Genomic DNA, 24,378 nt, shown 5'->3' with positions numbered 1-24,378 from the left:
TCTGTCAATTGTACCAAAACAGCTTTTGCTGTGGTTCCCAATGACCTCCATGTTGCTACATCCAAATGACATTTCCCAGACCTCATTGTAATGACATCTCAGAGGCATCTGAGAGATTCGCAGTCAGCCACTCCCATCTTTCTCAAGCACTCTCTTCCTCTGACTTCTCTTTCTCCTACTTCTCTGGTCATTCCTCCTCTTTCTGTAAGCTCTTATCTCACACCCACTTTCTCCCCACAATGTCACCCACACACATGGCATCAGTCACCAGCCCTATACATCAGTCACCAGCCCTAAAAATGTGACTTACATTTTTAAATAGCAAACTGAGATCTTTCCTCTGAGCTCCAGACTTTTGTAAATCTTCATTAGGGCCCATAATAAAACCTGATATTACTTTTTAGGTGGCAGTTGACAGACAAAACTGCCTAATTTTTGCTGTAAAACATGGTTGCTTCACAAAGGTTCAAACATAAAATAATCTTCAAAATAGAATACAAATTTTATCAAGACTATATGTGTTACATCAGTAGAAAAAAAGGGAAACACGAGTTTCAGGGATATTCAAACTGAAATACTACTGCAACATGAACTATAAACTATAATAACCAACAAATACTTATAAGATTAGAAAGTACAAATTTATTCTTGCTCCTGTAAAAACATAATCACAGCATAAATAATACTAACACAGCTGTATCTCTCTCTATGTATAAACATTACCCTTTTCTCGTGAGGGTAGCCAGTATCTAGAACAGCAACTGAACACAGTCAGGAATGGATTATTACCTGCTGAATACATGAGTGGATTAAAGCACCTGAACAAAAATTACTCTGTACATAATTATGCAAATACTGCCTCTTTTTAAAAATAATATACACCTTACAAAGACTATTCTTGAAACATCCAAAAACACTTGGAGAAGAAAATGTATTTGGTAGAAAAGTAAAAATCTTTTCCTTTCAGGGAAAATATACTAAAATATAATAAAATCAGTTCTTATGGGACTACTGAGAGGAGTTTTAGGGGTAACATAGTCAGGTTTAGGGAGTTTTAGGAATTAGGGAGCCCATGGGGGAGGAAGGCATCGTTGGTTGGGGGCTTGGAGCTGCCAAAAGGCATACATTCACAGAGAACAAAAGGTGCCACAGGATAAGGGGAGAGGAAGACATCCATTCACAGAAGATAGGGAAAAGCCACAGGGTATGGGGAGAAAGAGGAAAGCAAACTCTCACAGAGGACAGAGAAATGCTGACAAATGGGAGAAAGAGGAAAACAGATTTTCACAGGAGATAGAGAATTCTACCACTGAAGGGGGGGCAAAAGAGGGGGCACCACGTGGGGTTCACACTCTGAAGATGATATTCTACCAATTGGAAGGCAGCACCAAGAAACAAAGAACTGCAGCCTTTATAAACCTTAGAAAAAGGAGCTTAGGGGGGCTACCCCCTGGGGACCCCCGCCCTCTGTGGGCGTCTGTACTTGTTCCAATAAATGTCCACCTTTTCATAGACCACCTTTTGTCCGTGGCTTCGTTCTTCAAATCCACCTGGACAAGAACCTGGGAAAGAAACCGCCCGTGCATGCCGCTCAGAAAAAAACCACTCTTAGTTCAATGCCATACTCACTTTCACCATTGTGAGCTTTGAAGCTAGTCAGAAAATTATGTGTTTCAAAAAGTAAATTGTGGTTTTTATTACAGACAAAATTTTTTAAATACCACCTCTGTTAACGTGAAAATAAGTAGCCTGGTAACTCTATTAACCCCCTAAAAGAGAGATCCCCAGACATTCTCGGTACACAGCACTCTCAGCATCCAGGTAATGGTTTCAGAAGTCCTAGATCAAAAGAAATGCCCCACAGGTTCTGGCCTCTGTGGCTCAGTGGTTCAGTGTCATCTCATGCAGTGAGAGGTCACTGGTTTGATTCCAGGTCAAGGCACAATGCCTCCACTACAGGCTCAATGTTTCTCTCTCTCCCTCTCCCTTGCTCTCTCTCTAAAATCAATAAGAACATTTATTTTAAAGAAATGACTAATGCACTCACTTCGGCAGCACATATACTAAAATTGGAACGATACAAAGATTAGCATGGCCCCTGTGCAAGGATGACACGCAAATTCGTGAAGTGTTCCCTATTTAAAACAAAAAAGAAAGAAAGAAATGACTAGCAGTTCCATTTATTAAGTAGTTTAGTTCAACAATTTTATAAATATTTGTATCCTAAAAACTTAGTAGCCAGTTGAAAAAATACTACACATAAATTAAAATTTAAAAATATTTTCATGTCATTCTTAACCACGATTACTTACTAATGGGATGTGTGCATCTGTTGGGCTCTGCACAACACCTCAAACATAGGAATCAAATTGGAAACCACCACCTGTTCCACATGGATTTTCACATGGGATGACTTTTTACACAACTACCACCAAGGACCCAGCAAAAGGAATATCACCAGACTGCTTTCTATAGTGGTTGTACCAGTCTACATTCCCACCAGCAGTCAATGAGGGTTCCCTTTTTTCTATAACCTCCTCAACCCTTGTGACTGAGCTGATGTTAAAAGGGCATGACTTCAGCAGGTTGGGAGATGCAGGGAGGTCCTCCCAGGCAGAGAATACTTATAAGGAGCTGGAAAGAGCCAGGTGGCAGGCATGTAGAGCAGGTGGCAGGCATGCAAAGCAATGGGAGCAATGAGTCTGGTACAGGCAGGGCAGGCCTAGACGGATCTCCAGATCCTGCTCCTCAAAGGGTGGTCCTCAGACTACCAGCATCAGTATCCTTAGTAGCTGGTAAAGATTGCAGAACCTCAGGCCCCACATGAGTCACATGCACATCGAAGTCTGTCTTCTATACTATGTTAAGGATATTGGTCTTTGTCTCTTAAGTCCCTGGAGGGTTTTAAGCCGAAGGTGACATATCCAAATGAGCATTTTGAGAAGAACACCTGGGGCGCAGCTAGAGATTGGAAGGGGGCATGTGAGGATATGGGGAAACCAGACAGGAGATTGCTGAAGTACATAGAAAAGGTGGGGTCTCCAAAGGGACTGCAAGATGACCTAGTCCAGATATTGCCAGCCTTTCCACCAACCTTACTTTTTATTGTTTGCTTCGTAATGTTAACATAAAAACATTCAAACCTGTAAAGAATTTTTGTGAGTTTATTTGAGCCAAACTGTCGACAAATGCCAGGATGCAGAACCTCAAAAAATTGAGATAATGCTCTGGAGAATGGCAGGTTACATCTATATTTATACATTGCAATCAAATCAAGGGTTACATGAAATCCATTGGTGATAGACTAGAGAGGCGGGAGAAAGCAGAGCAGGGGGGGCGGGGGGGGAGACCCCTGGGATTGGATAAAGAGTAAAATGATAGGCACATACATAGGTGGGTGCAGGAACAATTAACATGATAATAATGAAGTAATTTGTGGTATCTGTTCTGTTCTGGTGCCCAGGCACAATAGGTTGTGCCCCAAGGGGTCCAGAAAAAGGGAAGTTACAAGTTACTCAGACATTTCAAGGGTTTGTTATCAGTTAAGGTAAAAAAAGGTTGAGCTTGTCAGTGAAGATCCCTGTCTAGGATATAACTGCCCACCATAGCTGCTTTTAGTTCAAGTTTAATTTCAAACCATCCTTTGTGGTTACTTCAGGTCTCTGAGTTTGCAAGACTCCCCTGAGCTTGTCAGGTGAGCATGTGGCCCCTTTCGTCCACACTATTAAGCCCTGTTTGAAAACACTTTGGCTATCACACTCTACTTAGTCATTTATAATTGAAAATTGCTAAGTTGTAATTTACCAAGTTGTAAATTTTTTCCTCTGAATTTATCCTGATTGAAGACACAAAGGCACTGAACTTCTCATTAGCAGGAGATAATCGAGTCTGGCCACACTGAGTTGCTGTTAATTCTGGTAAAAAGTAAACAAACTTGAGTTACATTACTTGTCGCGAAAAGCCAACATTATTGTGTTTAAAGAAAACTTTCAATGTTTTTTCCTCCCTTCCATCAAAAGTGAATACATCTCAGAGTTCAGACTAAATCAGGAGGTTAGAGTTCCAGGAGAGATATAGATAAGGAACAAATAGGAAGGCTAGTATTTTTTTTAAAAAAAAAGTAAATATATCAAAAACCCCGAATTTCTCTTATGAAATTTTGCTGGCCTTTAATAGTGAGTCATTGATTTACTTAAGCATATATATATTTCTTCTGATCCCACTCTATACAAGGCACTGGTTAGTTGCCTAAGCGATAAAAATAATGTTCTGGGCATATGATATAGCTTTTATTGATTGAATTAAAATGGATTTTTATTTTTTATTTTTTATCTCTTGAGATTACAGTTCAGTAATTTTAGTATGTACAAGCATCACCATGATCCAAAGTAGAAAATTATAAAAGCCATAGTTCAGTTAAAATTGCTTTACCTGCAAGTGATAGAATATATGCATATCAACAGTGATTTAATGAGAAATAATTTATTCCTTTCTCATGTAAATGTACCAGTGGTCAGAAAAGAACTTGTATTCATATATGGATAACCTATGGACACAGACAATAGAGTGGTGGAAGCCTGGGGTGGGGGGCAGGGCAGGCTATAAGGGGTAAATGGGAGGAAAAAGGGGGCATATGTGATACTTCCAACAATTAAGATTTTTGAAAAAATTTTCCCAGACAGCCCAGCCGTGGTGGCTCGGTGGTTGAGCATTGACCTATGAACTAGGAGGTCACGGTTCGATTCCTGGTCAGGGCACATGCTGGAGGCATCCAATCAATGATTCTCTCTCATCATTGATGTTTCTCTCTCTCACCTTCTCCCTTCTTCTCTGAATTCAATAAAATGTATATATATATGTGTGTGTGTGTGTGTGTGTGTGTGTGTGTGTGTGTGTGTGTACATATATATGTTCCATCCCTCAATGTAAGTGCTCTTTTGAGGGCAAGAAATAGACTTTTTCCAGAGTCTTCATGCTTCTGCAACTCTTCTCAAGTCAGACATGGCAGAATAGAAGATTACCACCTCACTACAGTTGAACAATTTTAGAAATGGCCCATCTGTGCTGGTATTCTTTCAATTTCTTTGTAGAGCTTACATTTCAAAATTATATGTTAAAAACCTTAATCTGCAGACACTAAGACTATACTCTCTAAGAAATATTTACCTCAGAACATTGTCTTACCCAACCATCAATCCAAAATGAGATCTGAATTGTTTTGCCCACTGAGCAAAAATGAGCCAATTGTTACCTTCTTACATAAGAAGGAAACCTTCTTACATAAGAAGGAAACCTTCTTACATAAGAAGGAAACCTTCTAGTACTAGATGGTTTTCTCTCTGTGCTCAATAAACTCTGAGAGTGCTTTACACGAAGTAAAGGTAGATTTATTGAATAAGAGACCAGTGATTTAGACAGTTCTCAAATCAGGTATCTATCAATACTCCACAATTCTCCCGCTCTCCCAATAAGCAAAATGCCTCCAAATTCATCTGTGAGTGAACTCTGCCAAACCCAAATGTCTTTTGTTGTGCTGCTTGTTTTTGATGTCCCAAGAGGCATGAAGAACAAGCATCTGGTTTTCAGTAAGTCTTTTCATCCATTTTTTTGGCATTTAATTGAAGCATACAAAGTTCAAATAACTCCTGCACTCTCTCAAAATGAAATTACCCAATTCACACCAGAACGTATGGTTCCACAAGCCAACCCTGCCCACATTCTCCTTTGAAAAGCAACATAATAACACCAGATAGTTGTCCCCCGAGTTTCAAAGCCACATATCCCAGAATGGGTGTTCAATATGGAGACTAAATACCGACAAAATACTTTCCCTTTGAGGAGACGAGATAATAATAATCCAATACTCAGGATCACTTCAGCCTTTCTGATTTGAGGGTAGCATTGTTTAGCTAAAGTCTGAAATGTGAGAGAAGGGATTAGAATGTTTCAGAGGCAGCCTGACAATGTCATCTCCACCACTGAAATCTAGGAGACCTTATAAAGTCACCACCCTGTCCTAACCATATTTCCATATCTGCACATAAGGGATAGAAAATACATGTCTTCCTCTGACCACAAAAGAAAAGGGAAAAACAGTAATAGCAATATTCCTTTCAAGTTCTGAAAGCTCTAAGTCCCGATTTCTCTCCCATGCATAAAATGGAGTTTGCTCAACTCAGTCTCCCTGGTAGAAAGCTATAATCTTTACTCAAGTGAGGAGATGTCTTCAGAGGCAACAGGAGAACCTTCTAAGGTCAACCCTGTTTCTCTCAGAGCAAGGTGGGAAGCTCATATTTCTGTGACAGTCACAGATGATTTGGAAAGAAACACAGGCAACTCCTTACCTACACAAGGCAGATAGGACCCGGCATCCTGTGTGGGTTTTTTCCAATTAACTTTTTAAGAAATATATTTTTATTTATTTCGGAGAGATAGAAACATCAATGATGAGAGAGAATCATTGATCTGATGCCTCCTACATGTGCCCTACTGGGGATGAAGCCTACAACCCGGGCATATGCCTTGACAGGGAATCAAACCATGGCCTCCTGGTTTATAGGTCAGCACTCAACCACTGAGCCACCTTGACTGGGCCCAGCATCCTGCTTTGAGATGACTTTGCCCCCAATTTCAAACATGTCAACCTTACCATTTTATAAGTCTTAATGTAATGAAAGATTTATTTTCATGCACATATAATATTAGAATTCTTTCTGCATATATTGGACAGTCTTAGAAGTAATTATTTTTCAGTATATTTTTTGGGAAACAATGAAGGCTACAGGGAGAAGAAAAAAAAGGGGTTGGGTTATTCATGCCTCCGGAAATTAAATATTTGAGATTTATTCATAAAAGCGTTTTAAATTTCACATCCTGATTATAAGTTACAACATTTCTAAGGGAGCTATGGCAAAATCCAGAGGAGCCTAACAGATCGCCAAATGAAGCCAAAACTATTTTTCATGTGGCTCTAAGGAAGCTGCTGAATTTGTGCAAATCTTAGAGACCTAATTGACTCACTGATCCAATAACAATGGACATGTTGTGACTTTTAAAAATTGAAACAGATTGACAAAGTGAGTCAAGAACTAAAATATTGACTTTCTACAGCTGAAAATAATCAGGGACTGCATACAAGACAAAATGGATTTTATGCTCTACAACAATCCATGTCAGGCATTTCAATGCAAAGTAAAACATAAACAGATGTTGAAAACATTTAACCTACTGAACCTACCTGCTGAAAGGGATCCTGCAGTAAAAAACGTACAAGTAAGGATTTTATGTCTTGGCTGGAGCAGCAATTTCTTTGTGAATACCCAGAGCAAAAGCAAACTTAACATTCATCATATATTTCACTCTACTCCATATATTTCACTATACTGGGTACAGAATGGTAAAGAGCTGCATCCAAGTCTAATACTCTTAAAGAAGCTACTAGAAAAAGAGAGATATTGGAACAGAGGAGGAAGGGTAAGATCTCAAAGAACCTATGAATTAACTTCCTCCAAGGAGGCTAGGATGGGAGAAGTTACTGGAAAGTTGGCTCCTTAAAGCTTCAGATAGGCAGTTCAATGCAAGGACAATTAGGGAAGCACACCTTCAAGACTGGACAGCTATGACAAGCAGATACTGAAAATAATATTCACGGAACAACAGTCTATCAGAGGAGAAAGATAACAAATAGTTATACAAATAGTCATTTAATTGTTATTGTGGTTAAGTGCCACATGGTACGTACAAGGTAAATAATTTGTGGTAATGTCAAAATGAACATAGAAAACTGACTTCGACTTCTTTATTAAAACCTACAACAGGCAGCAGACTAATGCTGAAAATACTTCAGTGACAAGAAATAATTAATATTTCTTACAAACACTCAAAATTGAATTACTAGAACTATTTCAGCAATAATTAAATAATTTACCTTCCCAGCTTCTTTCCACTGATGGTTTTAAGTGTTTATAATGTTAACACATATTTACAATATAAACTGTTCTGAATGTTTAATATTTGTGATTAGGGAGCCCAAAGTATTAAGAACTGCATAACATTTCCTAAAATGAGAAGAAGCTACTGATGAAAAGGCAGCTTTTGAGAGTAAAAACCTCATTAGTCCATCCATCATATTTTTTAATTTTGTTTTTGACATCTTTCCACAGTTAGTATTCCCAAGTACTAAAACATTTTAAAAATCACAATACAGTATTTCTCAAAGAATAACATGTGTCAATTCTCTTGAGTTTCTTACCAGTGCTAAAGTTGTCTGCATTTTAAGACAAAACCAAACATATAAATGATAAATGTTTTAAAATATGTATAATATTATGGACGTATCTAATTTATGAAAAGGAGAACCTCTAGATCCAAGTTAAGACAGACTAAACTAATGAAAAAGATGTCTTTAAATGTTTAGTAATTGCCTATTCTTGATGTATTGACTTTTATCCCTTACAAAGAAAATATAGTTAAAAATTATGATTGTGAATTGACTATAAATAATCCTGTTTTTAATTGAAGAAATTAGAAAAAATTATGCTTTTGGAATGTATCCTTCTGCTTGTCATAGCTGTCCGGTCTTGAAGGTGTGCTTCCCTAATTGTCCTTGCATTGAATTGCCTATCTGAAGCTTTAAGGAGCCAACTTTCCAGTAGAAAATTATCCTTTCTAAATTGTATATTAATGGTACACTAACTTATTTACTGCTTTCAAAAAAAGGTTGCCAAACAAACAAACAAAAAACCCCACAAACTCATAGATACAGATGGTGGTTACCAGAGGGGCAGGGGTGTGGGGGAGGAGGAGGGTAAGGGGGGTTAAATATATGGTGACAGAAGGAGACTAGGCTTCAGACGGTGAGCACAGAATAGACTTTACAGATGTCGTATTATAAAGTTGTACAGCTAAAATTTATATAATGTTATTAACCAATGTTACTCCAATAAATTTAACTTTAAAAATAGTTGCAATGATTACAAATAGTTTATCTTAGTGTAGACACAAATATAAAGTTTTTAAATCTCTTGAAATTTTCAAATGAAATGTATTTACTTTTTTCCCTCTTTAAAAAAAATTTGAAACAAACACATACTTATAGAAAAGTTGGAAGTATAGTGTAAAGAACCTTTTATCTGAACCATTTGATAGTGAATTGCTAACCAGATGCCCTATCACTCTGAAAAAAAAAAAATGTTAGTGGATGTTTCCTACAAACAAAGACAGTATTCTACAAAACCACAGGAAATTACACTGATTCACTGCTACCATCCAGTTCTCAGAACCCATTCAAGTTTTGCTAATAGTCCTAATAATACCCCTTATACCAAAAGGGTCTAACTTAGGGCCACATGTCCATGTGTCCTTGGTTTCCTTCAGTCTTCCTTAAACTTCCATGACTTCGACCCTCTGTAAATTACAGGCCAGTTATTTTGCAGAATGTTCCTTAGCTGTGATTCAGGCTTAAATTCAGACATCTTTAGCAGAAATATCACAAAAGTGACACGACATTCTTCTCACTGCATCCTCTCAATTTGTTCCTTTACGAATGATAATCATATTAATCATATGGTAAAGACAGTGTCTGCCAGGTCTCCCTGTAATATTGTTCTCCTCTCCCCAGCCATGTCATCAATAAGTAATTTCTGGTGAGGTATTGAAATTATGTAAATAACTTTCAGTTATTTTTTGACATATGCATGGTTTCCTATTTTATCTAATGGCTTATAATCTGTTCCTATCATTATTTATTTTGATGGTCAAATTGTCCTCCATTCAGCTAGTGAGATTCAATTCAAGCTGGCTACTGTCTTTTTAACAGCCACCCATAGTTCTCTGGGCCGTTCCCTGCTTTCTGGAACAGGAGGTTTTGGACTCACGTTGGACTTTCCTTGCCTCATTCTTGCTATCAGCCATTTCTCTAAGGAGCCTGGTTCCTTTTTGTAGAAAATGGTGTTTAAAACCAAGATCTGGGTGTTCCTTGGTACTCACAGCGTAGGCTATTTACACACTTCACATTTATTTAAAACTAAAGTATAGTTGACATACAATATTATACAAGTTCTGGGTGTATAAGATAGTAATTTGATATTTATATTCCTTACGATAAGTCTAATAAATATTTGTCACCATATAAACTTACTAGGATAATATTGACTATTTTCCCTCTACTGTACATAATATCTCCATGAATTATTTTTTAATAACTGGAGCTTGGTACCTCTCATGCCCCTTTACCCCCCTCAGTTCTATATTTACCTTTATATGTTGAAACATGTACACTTACACTCATCTCCAATTCCAATCCCATATCATAGGGTTCCAGTTTTCTACTTTCTTTAACTGTTTTTTCCCAACAGTTAACAATAAGCCAGTTTTAACCTGGCTTACTGTTAATATGTGCAATTATTCCACCAGTCCCAGCACCTTCTGCTGTGAGGGCGCCATGGTCACCTTGAGGGAGCTCTCACATCCCACCCTGGTTCACGCACCCATCCACCCCTTCCTCCTCCTGCTCAGGCGCTGGCCCTCCACCCTAGGGCATCCTCACCTGTGGGGACTCGGCCACTGTGCTGCCCTTCTGGGCACCTTGGGAGTCTGCCTTGCTGCTCCCACAGAACAAATTCGGGACCCGGTTGTTCACCAACAGGCAAGGAATAGGAAAAGGCAAACAAAGGTTTGAAGTCCATAGAAAACAATTGGTGTTGTTCCTTTTTTCACTCTTTTCTTATAACATAAAAGAGGAATAAAATCACAAGATCTGGATCCTTCAGCCTTCTTGAATACTTTTTTAGAAATTTATTTTAGAGAAAGAGGAGGGGAGAGGGAGAAGGAGGGAGGAAGAGAGAGAGAGCAATAGGGAGAAAAACATCAATTTGCTGTTCTACTTATTCATGCATTCATTGGTTGATTCTATTTATTTATTTATTTATTTATTTATTTATTTGTTTGTTTATTTCAGAGAGGAAGGGAGAGGGAGAGAGAGAGAAACATCAATGATGAGAGACAATCATTGATCAGCCCACAACCCAGCATATGCCCTGACCCCAGGAATCGAACCATGACCTCCTGGTTCATAGGTTGATGCTCAACCACTGAGCCATGCCAGCCAAGCAGAACAACAAAGATTTTTAAAGAAAAGTGTGCGCTTAAAAATTTTTTTAAGTACTAAATCAAAGTATTTATTAAATTAAAGTATTTATCCCATGGGTTTTGTTTATTTTCATTAAGGAGAATAAATAGTTTTTCTGGTCACTGGGATGTAAAGTACAGCATTGGGAATATAGTCAATAATCCTATCTAATAAAGAGAGAATATGCTAATTGACCCTCGTGCTGTCGCAAAGATGGCGGCACCCACAGCCAATAAGGAGGAAATATGTTAATTGACTGAAACGCCCCAAAGATGGCGGCGCCCACAGCCACAAGATGGCAGGTGCGCGCAAGGCCGGGCCCGCTCTGCCCGCCTGCCTCCAGAGTTCCCCAACCCCCTCAGCCCCCCAGCCGCCCAGGGCCAGCCCAAGGCACAGGCAAGCCTTGGATGGCAGCTGCCCAGCCATCCAGGGCTGGCCAAGGCTCAGGTAACCAGGGCCTGCTGAGGCTTACGCTGCCAGCATTGACCGCAGCAGAGGTGTGATGGGCATCGCCTTCCCCTGATCGCCGGGTCACCTCCTGCCCCTGAGGGCTCCCATACTGTGAGATGGGGCAGGCCAGGCTGAGGAACCCCCCTCCAGTGCATGAATTTTCATGCACTGGGCCTCTAGTATTGTAATAACTCCGTATGATGTTAGGTGGGTGCTAGACTTACCAGGGGGCACTTCCAAAGTTAAATAAATGGCTTATTACTATGTTGTACACCTAAAACTAACATAATATTGTATGTCAACTGTAACTGGAAAATTTTAAACGGATGTATCTTCTTCTCACCAAAGCTCTCTTCAAAGAAGGAGGGAGACAGTTGCTCGATTTTCGGAGTTTCTAACATGAAATGACTGGAGAATCTTGCTAGTTGGGAATATAGAGAGCATTTTTGTTCCTCTTATTGACATTCAGCTGATGGAGTAAAGTTAAAACAATACAAACAAAACTGTAGGTGCTATCAGCAGGGATCAAGCAGGCTAGCTGAGGTTGTCCCAAGGTGGCCCAGACCCGGCCATACAAGTCAGCTCCTCCAGTCCCCTGGCAGTTCCTTCCTTCCTAGGGGCCACTGCACTTGCTCACCGCCTCGTTCAGCAAGGCTCACCTGTGTAATTGCGAAAGGTCGGGAAGCTCAGCATTATTGTTATGCAGAAGAAGGCAGAATGAAAACACCCTAGGCCAGGTTAGGACTATAGTTACCAAGTCCAGATTTTAAATTGAATACTGGTAAACATAAAGACCGGGGGGCTGGAGGGAGCTGGTCTCTCCAGTTTGCCCTGACTCCTCTAGGGAATGAAACTGGCCACACCAGGCCGTCCTTCAGTCATTCCTAGCTGCATCCTCCCACCTCCACCCCACAACCAGAATTGGTCCCGCTAGTGGGCAGCTGGGCTGAGAGCTTTGAGGGGCCTCCCCAGGGCTATTTTTAACCAGGTATTTTCTGCTGACTGACTTTCCACTGGGGCAGCCCCAGGGCTGGGGGATGCACTCCAGCTGGGAAACCGGAGCAGTCAGCTGGCCTGTGACAAACGAGGTATTTTTAGCTGAGACTCGGGGATCTCCGGATTGCCATCTACTTTAGACCTCAGGGTGGGAGACACAGAGCAGAGCCCAGCAAGAGGAGTGGTGCTGAGTCTGAAGTCCCTTAGCATCCACTGCGGAGCTTATTGTCGGAAGGGGACTCTGGCCCTGGTGCGGAAGGGAACAGAGGCCTGGGGGTCTTCCCCTGCACTGGTGGAGGCGAGGCCTGCGGGTCCCTCCTGCCGGCCTGGTGTTCGGAGGCACCTTCCTTGCCTACCTGCCTACCTGCCCACCTGCCTGCCCTCTGCATCAGCATCACCTGGAACTGGTTAGAAATGCAAATGCTTGGGCCCCACCGGACCTACAGGTCAGACCCTCTGGCAGTGGGCCTAGCAATCCGCGGTGTGCCGGGCTCTCCAGGTGATCCTCACGCACATCACACTTCGAGGATTACTGGTCCAGCCACACACTCACTGACATTCATAGATAACGGTATGAGTTTTTGTCCCTACCAAACCCACATGGCAGTACCTTTTTAAATTAAGAGACATTATAGTTAGCATATTTTTAGATGTACAAAAACCTTGAGCAGATAGATAGTAAAGAGAGCCAGTGACTTTTTAAGCCATTTCTTCTCCTGTGTGTGTGCCTAATGGTAAAAACCTTTCGCCCCTGTGCATCCTCCAGGTTAGTGATAAGACACAAAGTGTTTGCCATCAAAGCCTGCAGTGGAGTCCAAGTAAGAAACAGCCACCGGTGCCCGGTGAGGGGGGCGGCAGTGCACCCCAGCCCTAGGATGACCGACTGGACATGGGTGCCCTCGGCCACGCCGCCAGGAAGCCAACTGTAACTGCCTACGATGTGGCCCGGGGAACGCCTTCTCAAAAGGGAATTGAAAGTGATGGTACTATTAGAGTATTAGTAATGTATTAGTTTCCCGTGGCTGCTATAACAAATTGCCACCATGGCTTACAACACACATTTATATTCTCTTGTAATTCTGGAGGTGAGAAGCCGGAAATCCATGTCACGGCTAGAGTCAAGTGTGGTCAGGGCTGCTTCCCTCTGCAGGCTCTGAGCGGAGGATCTTTTCCTGGCCTTTTTCAGCTTCCAGCGACTGCCTGTCTGCACCCCTTGGCTGGTGGCCCATCCTGCCTCTTCAAAGTACATCTCTCCCGCCTCTGCATCCATCACCTCATTGCCTTCTCCTCTGACTCCGGCCCGCCTGCCTCCCTCTTATGAGGACACTGTGATTACACCAGGCCCTCGCAGATCATCCAGGGTAATCTCCCATCTCAAATCCTTAACTAGCCACATGTGCAAAGTCCCTTGGCCATGCAAGGTGGCATTTACCGGCCCTGGGGATTAGAACATGGATATACTGGGGGGGGGGGGCGGGGGGACATTATTCAAACTGCCAATGCCTTGTGACTCTATACCATGTTCTATAGTAGACACAAGCCATGGTGATTATCGAGTACTTGCAATGTGACTCATCTGAACTGGATCATGCTGTAAGAGTATTGGAATGTAAAGAATGAGCATGAGAAAAAGGAAAGTAAAATATTTCACTAATAATGTTCACATTCATTTCATGTTAAAATTATAAAATGTTAGATATGTTGAATTAAATTATTAACATCACACTCATCTGTTTCTTTTTGCTTTTCAAATGTCGCTACCAGAGAGCTTTAAGTTACACATGTGGCTGACATTATTTCTGTTGGACGGTGATTACCAGAGACCAAAAGGGAAGCAGGGTGGTGTTACATTTCAATTGTTTTATTTTTGTCTTACTCATACTTATAAGGGAGTCTAGACTTTGAAAGCAACCTCTCTTCTTTCAACCTTCTCTAGGGAGAGCAACTGAGATTTCAAATCAAGAGGGATATTATTATATATTATTACATTAGGGATGTGAAAGAATGAAATTCTTCGCTAGATTAAAAAAAAAAAAAAAAAAAAAAAAAAGCAAAGCTCAAGCCCAACCTGAGAGACTCAATGGTTGAGCATCAACCTATAAACCAGGAGGTCAAGGTTTGATTCCCAGTCAGGGCACATGCCCGGGTTGTGAACTCAGTCCCCAGTAGGGGGCACTGCAAGAGGCAGTCGATCAATGATTCTCTCTCATCATTGATGTTTCTATCTCTCCTTCCCTCTCCCTTCCTCTCTGAAATCAATAAAAAATATATTTTAAAAAAAAGCAAAACTCACACATTTATCCAGCAACTCGTGTTCTTACAAAGCACCTTCATAAGGCATTATCTCACTAAATCCTTGATCACAACCCTGTGAAAGGGATATTGTCCCCATTTTTCAGAGAAGGAAGCTGAGCCCAAAAGAAATGAACCCAACTAATTAGTGATGAACAAGAACCCGAGCCTTCAGCACCCAGGGCTGCCGTGAGGATTTTCCTGGCGTGGAGTTAACGATTTAGTCAGGTTCACTCCACTTCCTGAGAGTTTTGTTGTTGTTTTCCCTTCAATCTTCCCAAATTTCAGAGATCCCAGAATTCTCACTCTTGACCTGAAAATTCTGTCCCTTGACTACTCTGAACACATTTTCATTATTTTTCACCTTTGACTGCAGAGGGGCTATGTCCTGCCTGGCTATTTAAGGAAGGCTTTATCTTGCATCAAACTCCTGCTCAGCTGCACCAGAGGCGTGCCTGGCTCCCAGCTTGACTCTAGGCCACTTGCTGGAAGGCCCCAAACACCAGGGACTGCCTGTCCACCACCACCCCCACCCCCAGTTGCATGCACGGGTAAAATGCTCAGCTCTGACTTACACCCAGGGAAGACACCCCAGACAAACCTGGGTTCTGGTGGTCAGATTGCCTCTGATCAGTCTTCCTTGGGGTTGAACAGGCAATTTTGCAGTTTGGCAGAAAGTGGCTGTAAGAAGGATTAGCAAAGACCCAGGAAGAGGGAAGCAAACTAAGGTCTGCGAGGATGCCCCTACCCAGGCAGCACTGCTCAGCTGTTGTCAGGGGAGGAGGGCAAGGAAAGGAAAGTGTACGGCGCGCTGCTCATTTTCTCTGCCACATTCAGATTTCAGATCTGGGAAGGCCCTGGGAGGGTGCCTAGTCCAACCACCCCATTTTACACAGAAACCGGGAGCAAAAGGGTTAACTGCTTTCTGTGAAGTCTCATGGCAATTTAGCATCAGATATAGACTAGAACTCCCGTTTCTGCTCAACTTGGACCAAATTGTTTTAAAGGCTCACAGAGAAATATTAAGTAAAACCATTCAGCTTTGATTTCCAAACCACCCTAGAGAGAGTGGCATCTCTCTTGCAGGATGAGGCTCTGAAACAGGCACGCCAGGGTGAAAACCAGGCACGGGCGTGATAATCCTTGAAAACGCTGAGGAAAGTGCCACACTGGAGGCCAATACAGCTTCTGTCAGTAAATCCCACATGGTCACTTTTTCCTAAGACGGATCAGGTTCATCAGCGGAGCACCAGATTAACTACCTGGCCTGAGGTCAGAGGACAAAGAGGCATGATCCTTACACACAGGATGACACGCAGGCCTGCAGGATGGACACGGATAAAAGGCACCTGGGCCCTAGCCAGAGTGGCTCAGTGGATAGAGTGCCAGCCTGCAGACCAAAGGGTCCTGGGTTCAATTCCTGTCAAGGGCACATGCCTCAGTTGCAGGTTCCTCCATGGTCCAGGGCCCTGGTCAGGGCACGTGCAGGAGGAAACCAATTGATATGTTTCTCTCACATCGATATTTCTCTCTGTCTTTCCCTCTCCCACTTTCTCTGAAAAAATCAATGGGAAAATATGCTCGGGTGAGGATTAAAATAAACAAACATGTGAAAAGGCACCTGGGTTCTGAGAGTACCAGCAGATTCCCTTCTCTGGCTCTCACTACAGGGCACTGAGCAGAATGGCAGGCCAGTGGCGCTTACTACTGCAACGGTCCTCCCCCTCCCCGCACTCCTGACACAGTGCTTATCGCCGAGTTAGAAACAGAGCTGCCCACGAGCACAATCTTTATTTGTCGCCGGTGGGTCCCAAGTACCTAACCAGGGTCCTCAAACTTTTTAAACAGGGGGCCAGTTCACTGTCCCTCAGACCGTTGGAGGGCCGGACTATAGTTTAAAAAAAAAACTATGAACAAATTCCTATGCGCACTGCGGGCCCGGGACGAGTCGGCTGCTAAGCAGGACAGGCAGCGGCACCCGGCGGGCCGGATAAATGTCCTCGGCGGGCCGCATGTGGCCCGCAGGCCGTAGTTTGAGGACTCCTGAAACTGTGCCGGCACCTAAATGCTTGCTGACTAAATGGAGGAATCTAGCCCTCTTTTTGGCCAGCCGATGTCGCTGAATTCTCATGAGTTGAAGTTATTTAGGTCTCACCCATGTTTCTTAACTTACCGGGTGTTTGGGTGCCCGAGACAGAAAAATTCCCACTGAACTGCTCATAGAGATTTTTTCTGACTCATGGGGTTCACGGAGCCCCAGATTAAGATTTCCGGGTGCTATCTGCGATGACACTAGCAGCATGACCTTCCTGGGTTTGGACAGACTGACATCCTTTACTTTCATAGCGGCACAAGGACTTTTCTTTAAAACTCTGCCAAGTGCCGGAAACAGAGCTGGCAGCCTGAAGGTTTGAAGGGGCCCTGGCATAAGCACAAACTGGTGGCACCAAAATGCTCTTCCTAACTCACCCCTGTGTTTGCTGCCCTCCTGCTAAGCCAGCCTGTTGGCTCCCTGGCCTTGGTCCTCTTGAGCGCTGGCAGTTTCAGCACTGATATGGGAGGACACGATGGAGCCCCTGCAGGGCCACCTGGTCCTCTGGTCCTATCACACGTCGGCACTGTGCTTGTCACCATCCACTCTGATGGTTTGGACACGTAGACATGTCCCGTAGGAGAATATTCAAACAGCTGCCATCAGGTGAGCGGATGGGGTACTGCCAGCCTTTGGCTGAGAGGCAGACAGAATTCCTGGGTACCTTCAGCTGAGCTCCGCGCTGAGCAAACAGTGCTGCAGAATGCTCGGAGTCAGGCAGACAGAAGAGCCAGGGCTCTGGGACAGCTGTGGCTCTTTTTGGGCAAAGAGAGGAGCTGGGACTGGAGACAGTGACAGGCTCAGGACAGGCACAACCCAAAGGTGAGCGTCCCCTGCACTCCACACCCACGAGGAAAGCACACATATCTGCCAACCTGCACGGTGACTGTCCGTAAAAATAATAAGCGTTATGGACTGTACTTGCTCTCAAGTGCATTTAGCAAAGTCCCAGAAACAGAATAAACCCCTAGGGCAGTGGTCGGCAAACTGTGGCTTGCGAGCCACATGCAGCTCGTGAGCCGCGGTTTGCCGCTCTGTTGACTAATGAGTTTGCCGACCACTGCCCTGGGGGGGAAGGAATGGAGACAGGGAAAGGATCTATGCATCTGTACTGGCTTCAATAGTGTCCCCCAAATTCCTGTCACATGAATGTGACCTGACTTGGAAACAGAGTCTTTGCCTTTGTAATTTGTTAGGGTGAGGTCATAGTGGATCAGGGTGAGCTCTGAGTGCAATGTGACCGGTGTCTTTATAAAGAGAAGGAACACGTGCGACAGGAAGAAGGACACATGACTAAGAAGGCAGAGACTGGAGTGATGCAGCTACAAGCTAAGCAAAGCCATGGATTTCCAGCAAGCACCAGAAGCTAAAAGGAGGGGAGTGAGGATTCTTCCCACACCTACAAAACTGTGCGCAAATAAATTCCTGTTTGTTAAGCCACCCAGTTTGTGGTAACGTGCAGCGGCAGCCCTCAGAAGCTAATACAGCAGTTATCTTTCTTAGCTAGTTACAAATATACTTCTGCACAGTCATCCATTCACACATTGGTAACAGGTACCAACTATGTGCAGACCCTCTTCCAGCAATGAACAAACAGAGAAAAGCCTCTGCCTCCTGGAGTTCATCCCTTAGAGTAGGAGACAGGAAACAACCAAAGGTGAGAGGTAACGTACATAGTCTGTCACATGGTGATGAGTTCAGGAAGGGGTCCTATGGAGAGAAATAGTTTCGAATCTAATCAGTTTACAAGAAATTGAACACTCTCAGTAGAATCTGATCTAAACATTGAGCCTCGTATTCTAGTACTGTCATTCTTGTGAAAAATGATACAACATGCAAGGGCAAACGGGGAAGATACATTCTCCCTCTATTATATCAGTGTTTCTGCTCTAAAAGCAGGAAAACCACCAGCCACAGAGCTCATCATGCAGAGGAACGAACCATACATTAGCAAAAATCATCAAGGTGAGGGGAGACTTCCCAAGGGTTTTATGACTCATACACATTTGTTGGCTGATATATAAATGAATCTAGCCATGTAACATTCAACTAATGCCCCGGCATGTGTAAAAGAAGCAAAGGGAGGTGTTGGCTAAGAAAACTTTTATCACCTGAGAGTCCAGTGAAATGACCACTTGAGTGAAAGACAGCTCTGAGAGAACATTCCCAGCGAAGGAGATGTTCTGTCTACACCTAATGCAGTAACCACTGGTCCACGTGGTTACTGAGCACTTGAAGTGTGACTGGTGAGACTGAAGAACCGAATTTTTAATTTGATTTCATTGTGATTAAGTTCAGTAATCGCCTGTGCCGAGCAGCTACGCTATTGGACAGCACAGCTTTAGAGTCGCAGAAGGCTGGCCGAGGAGAAAGGCCCGGGAGAGTCCCTGCGTCTGTGATGAGACAGCTCCATAATTACTAACAGGTTAGGGAGCCTTCACAGAGTGTACAACCGCTAAACACAGTGTTTCTGGGACATAAGTATTTCCTAAATCCTCTCGGTGTCCTTAGGGATAGTCAGTAGTATCGCCCCATTGGCTGGATAAGGAAATCAAAGCTCAGCAAGAGTCTTTGACTTGCTCAGTGTCTTGCAGCTTCTCAGAGATTTGGATTAGGCTCTGACACCAAAATCCATGCTCTCCACCAAGGCACCTCACCTATGGCACCTTTTCCACGCTTGGGATTCCCTCCATCCCCACCCTCTCTGAACTCTCTAAACACAAAAGTGTGTGTATACTTGTGTGCACCTGTCTGAGTAGATTGTGAGGAACAGGTAAATCTGGGGCGGGGTGAGTGGGTTGGGGTGGGGGGAGGTGTTCTTAAGAGCTTAGTGCAGATCCAGTATTCTATACAGGTCAGTGTCCTTGAGCCAACCGGCCCCATTTTCCACCTGGGCAGACAAAGTGGGATGCCAAGAACAACAATGGAGCAAACAGGACGCATGAATGCATCCTTGCTAACTTTCTAAGGCCGAAGTGGCACATTAAAGAAACCTTTCTCCCTTGGACACAGTCAGCAAAAATGCTCAATCACAGCTTTCCTACTCATCAGGGAGCACCCGTCCCACCAGCAGCAGAGCCGTGCGGAAACCCTGAGGCCATACATCTCCATGTGGAGCGGGGGTTGGAGGTAAGGGAAAGAGGGAGATGATCAACAGAGTTCCTCACTAGCGGTAAGGAGATTTGTGATGCAGGCTTCGGAGAGTGGGGGGGCTAATTCTCTGGAGATCCTGGGCTAGTCTTCTCTGCAACCTCCTGTTTGTCCGCAGCAATGGAGAAGGACAACTGAGGGCCATGAAGCCAGCAAGCGCTGAAATCCAAATGAAGCCATGGGGGAGACGTGACCCTCCCCAAACAAAAGCACAGCTGGTTTGTGCTGGAGGCACCGATGCCTTCTGAGCTCTTGCTATGGAGATGTCTGCAGCACTAAGAGGAAGGTTTCTGATGTGATTAATTTCGCATCTTTTTAAGAAGTTTCACTGTGCCTGGAAATATACTTGGTGAGATTAATAAAGCAACCCTTGTCTGTTTAACCTCCTGGCAGGTTAACGGAGTCTGTCATCACTGAACTGTAATCCAATCCTACAGGGAACCTTCTGGGAAGAGCCCTCTTCCCCTAAATAAAGCTTTCCAGCATCTTGAGGTTTTGAGGCTTATGCGATTCTACACCCAAATAACTCTACTACTCGAGCGCGACTCTCAGTGGAAAGGATTCCATGGAAAACCTGGCCGCTCAGCCCAGACTCACACATGTCTAGGCAGACATCTAGTCTGACTGCTCTGCCCCCAGGAACCTGGTTTCCGGGACTGATTTTTAGCTTCCTTTTGCACAACAAAAACTACAGGCACCAAATAACACAAACACGCTGGCGAATGTTGTGACCGACAAAAAATGATTCTGTAACTTTAAAAAAAAAAAAAAGCATTGTTCCTTCTCATTCTCTCTGGATTATGCCACAATTACAGTTTTTGCAGCAACTTTAATTTCAACACCTTCAGCTAAAATGTCTGCCTGTGGATAATGATCACCAGTAAATCCTGACTTCGCTCTCTTTCTGGGCTTCCATCAGTAAATTACAAAAACAAACCACAAGAAATCCTACAAACTACCACTGTGAATGCAGGAAGAGTCATCCAGTCGTCATACACGAGCTGGTCTCTGCAGAGCACTGTTCTCAGAAGTTTCCCGCGGAAGGAAAGCATCCCTTAATCATGAATTGCTGGGACAGATGCCCTGGGAAGGCCCAGCCCCACCGCTTCGCCCAGGGCTGGGTCGCGGGAATTACCTGCCGTGCAGAAGTGCAAAAAGCGCCTGCACCGCCATCCACCCGCCCCAGAGGGTGGCACCGGGCGTGGGGCGCCGCCACCGCCACGGGAGCTGGGATCCGTCCAGCAAGATCCCGCACTCCACCGTCGTCCCGCCTGCGCAGCCCTCCCTCCCTTCCGCACTGACGGTCACCGGGGCTGACTGTGCAGCAGGGACCTTCCCAACACTGAAGGAGGGCAGCTGCAAGTTAGAGCCGGTTCCTGGCGGCTACGGGCAGTGCGGGCCATGGAGGTGCTACTCCCTACCTTTCCTCTCGCCCACAGAATCGGAGCTCGCCAAACCCAGAGCCGCTCTGACTCTGCGCCCTTCGGTGACCGGCAGCGGGGTGCCTGGCCAGGTGTGCGCCGGAGACAGAGTTTGCGCGCAGGGGACGCAGGGATCCCCAGCACCCTGCAAGTGGAACCGGTTCTGAGACGCCAGCACTCAGAAGGGTCAAGTGGTCTCCGGGCACCAGCCGGTTGTAGGGAAACCCAGCGCCATTCCTGGTTCCAAGAGGGACAAGATGAGACACGCACCACGGCTGCAGGAGGCTTGATTCTGGGGCAGGCAAGCCCGCGGCGCAGTCCTCACAGAGGCCGGGAGTCAGCAGCGCCGCGGAGAGGAAGCCGGGGCCCCCAGGGGCTGCTCCCGACAACTCCTGCAGCATCCTCCCCAGGTAGCCGAGTCTCTTAGATGTGGGACGGCACAGGGAGGAGGGGGGACTCCGCATTGCTCCGCTGAGGAGAGCGGAGAGCCGAGAGCGGGGAGCGGGTCTCCGGACTGACCTGACTTGAACCTGAAGGAAACCCTGCCCTGGACCCGGGGAGGGTCCCGGTCGCTGGGCACCCCGGGGAAGAGGAGCGTGCGCCCTGGGACTGGTTGCAGGACAGGATGCTGAGCGAGGGGCTGGGAAAGCTCACTAAGGTGGGGAAAGAAGGTGGCAACTAAGGGAAGGGGAGGAGGGGGCGAGCGGCAGGGGAGGTTAGCCCTGAATTCATCCGACTGAGAGGCCAACCGACCTGTTTGCCCACAGAGCGCGATTCGTGGATCTTACCCGCTTCGGGGCCCCGGCTCGGCAGTAGCGCTCGTCCGGAGCGAGGGCAGGGGACTGTTTCATGGAGAACATGTCTCGCTTTTTCCTCGGTTCACTCTTATCTTGGTCGCTTTTCTCTCCTTTTCGTGCCCCTGGGAGAGAACTATGGGCACCTTGTTCCTCGCTCAGGAAGAGACAAGTTGAACTTCAAGGGACGAGGCCCCACACTTTGCTCCACAGATCCCACCCGCGGGCCACTCCCTCCTCTTTCCCGTCTCTGCGTCCCACCCATAGGAACCCTTAATGACAGATCCCCGCCACCCCACCTCTTCGCATTCAAAAAAGTTACCCTTCAGGGGCAGACGGAAGCCCAGCGAAACGCTGTCCCCCTCCCCCACCCTCCACTACACACACCTAAACTCACACCTCGCGATGGCAGCACGAAAAAGATGAGACAGAGTAACTGGGAGCAAAGGAATACTCCTGGGCTCCCCCAAACCCCCTTATCACCTCGACCTAGACCCTTTCCTATTAGCCAGAGCGCAGCCAAGTAAAAATCAAAGTAACCATCGGCACTTGGCAGTGAAAGGCCAAGTTTACCTTTAAAAAGGTTTAACGTTCCCAGGGCGAGCATCATTGGTATTAAACACAAATGGAAACTTGCCTTCTGACTTGCGTTTAGTGAAGAAACTCCTTTTGCAAGGCTGCCTTAGGCTGCGCTCAGGCTGCAGGGGCAGGGAGAACCCAGCCTGCTTCCACAGCCCTGGCTGAGATTTCCCGCCCAGAGCTCCCGCAGCTGGACCGGGGACCAAGGTCAGTGCCCGTTGGTTTCATGGGCAGCCGCTCCTCAGGCAGCCAAGGGGGCACTGCAGGTCTTTACCAAGGTAAAGACTAGTTTTTCATTTGAAGCCCCAGACAGTTGTCAAATGTCTGGCAGAAAAAGACTACATTGCGTTTTTCTTGGAAATGATTTTTTCATCCAACTTGAGTCAAGATCTAACGGAAATGGCCAAAATTACTCATGAGGTTAATGAATGAACCCATCACCATTATTCTGGAGGAGGACATGCATAGTATGTATGTATGTATCGGACACTGTCCCTTGAATGTTACAGTGGGGGAAAGGGAACTTGCCAAATTTTGTTTCTGAAATGATGAGAAAGTAGAAAATATTGCATGTGTATATAGTACAATAGTTGAAATGCTGATTCCATCAGTGTTCCAAACATCAGAGTTGAAGTCCAATACCCGACAAGTTTACCATAATTCACAAAAATTAAGCTCTTAGTGGAGGGCTTTGTATTAAACACTTTACAAGTATTCTCTTTTAGTACCACTTTATGAGGTAGGTGCTATTACTATTGGAGAGATGAAAAGGTTTAGGGAGTCGAAGTAACCAGCCTAAGTTTACACAGCTAGCGAGTGCTGAGCTGGGATTCTCCAAGGGCTGTGTTCTTGCTACCATCCTGCCTCATCACAGGTCATCACCACAGGGACACCAGCCTGAAATATCGAGAGCCTGGTGATTTATCTGCCAGCTCTACCTTGGGCAAATCTTCAGTCTTCCTGGGCCACACTAGCTGCTTATAAAGTGAGGGTTGGATTCAATCCTCAGGGTTTCCACAGGCATTCTGAAGCCAAGTATAAACTTGTTTCACCTCGTTTCTCTTCCACGTGCTGCCCTCTAGTGGAAGTGCTACGGAAACTATGAAATTAAAGTAGCCAAAAAGCAAATTTGAGAAAGATTGGAGATAAGTCTTCCCCTCTATCCACAACTATACTGTGTTCTTCTGAAAACTAAGGCTGACTGCACTGATGACGTAAAAAAGCATTCCTTAGACTTCCTTTCAGCAAGAAAACCCACATAGTTCTAGTTAGCAAAAGCACCAGAGTGAATACTTGAGATACTCTTTGTGTGAGGGTAAACAGCTATTTTTGTATTCTTTGCAACAACCTTTATAATGTAAGAAATCATAAAAATGTTAGAAGTCTCAAAATTTGACTACTTCAATTATTCCTTAATTTTTTTTGCTCATTTGCTTTTCAACTTAAAGTGACAACTATCATCTAGTTTCTTAAAAT

The 24,378-nt window shown here is 44.6% G+C and overlaps 1 protein-coding gene across 7 annotated transcripts in view; it reads right to left on the bottom strand.

Annotated features, from left to right (window-relative positions):
* Positions 1-22,648, bottom strand: part of CORIN (corin, serine peptidase) — a 204,558-nt gene extending 181,910 nt beyond the window's left edge. For 3 of the 7 annotated variants that reach the window (XM_080647711.1, XM_080647712.1, XM_080647713.1), the window contains exon 1: positions 22,318-22,572. In XM_080647711.1, the coding sequence (XP_080503837.1) occupies positions 22,318-22,389 (72 nt within the window). In that variant the 5' untranslated portion in view covers positions 22,390-22,572. Of the gene's footprint in view, positions 1-21,529; positions 21,623-22,317 lie in introns of those variants that run through there. The other 4 variants (XM_080647714.1, XM_080647715.1, XM_080647716.1 and 1 more) reach the window with 3 other exon arrangements.
* Positions 22,649-24,378: the final 1,730 nt, after the last annotated feature.

This window comes from Plecotus auritus (assembly GCF_963455305.1).
Source record: "Plecotus auritus genome assembly, chromosome: 1".
Classification (NCBI taxonomy): domain Eukaryota; kingdom Metazoa; phylum Chordata; class Mammalia; order Chiroptera; family Vespertilionidae; genus Plecotus; species Plecotus auritus.
Note: the sequence above shows the minus strand (reverse complement) of the source record. Positions and strands in the feature narration are given on the sequence as shown.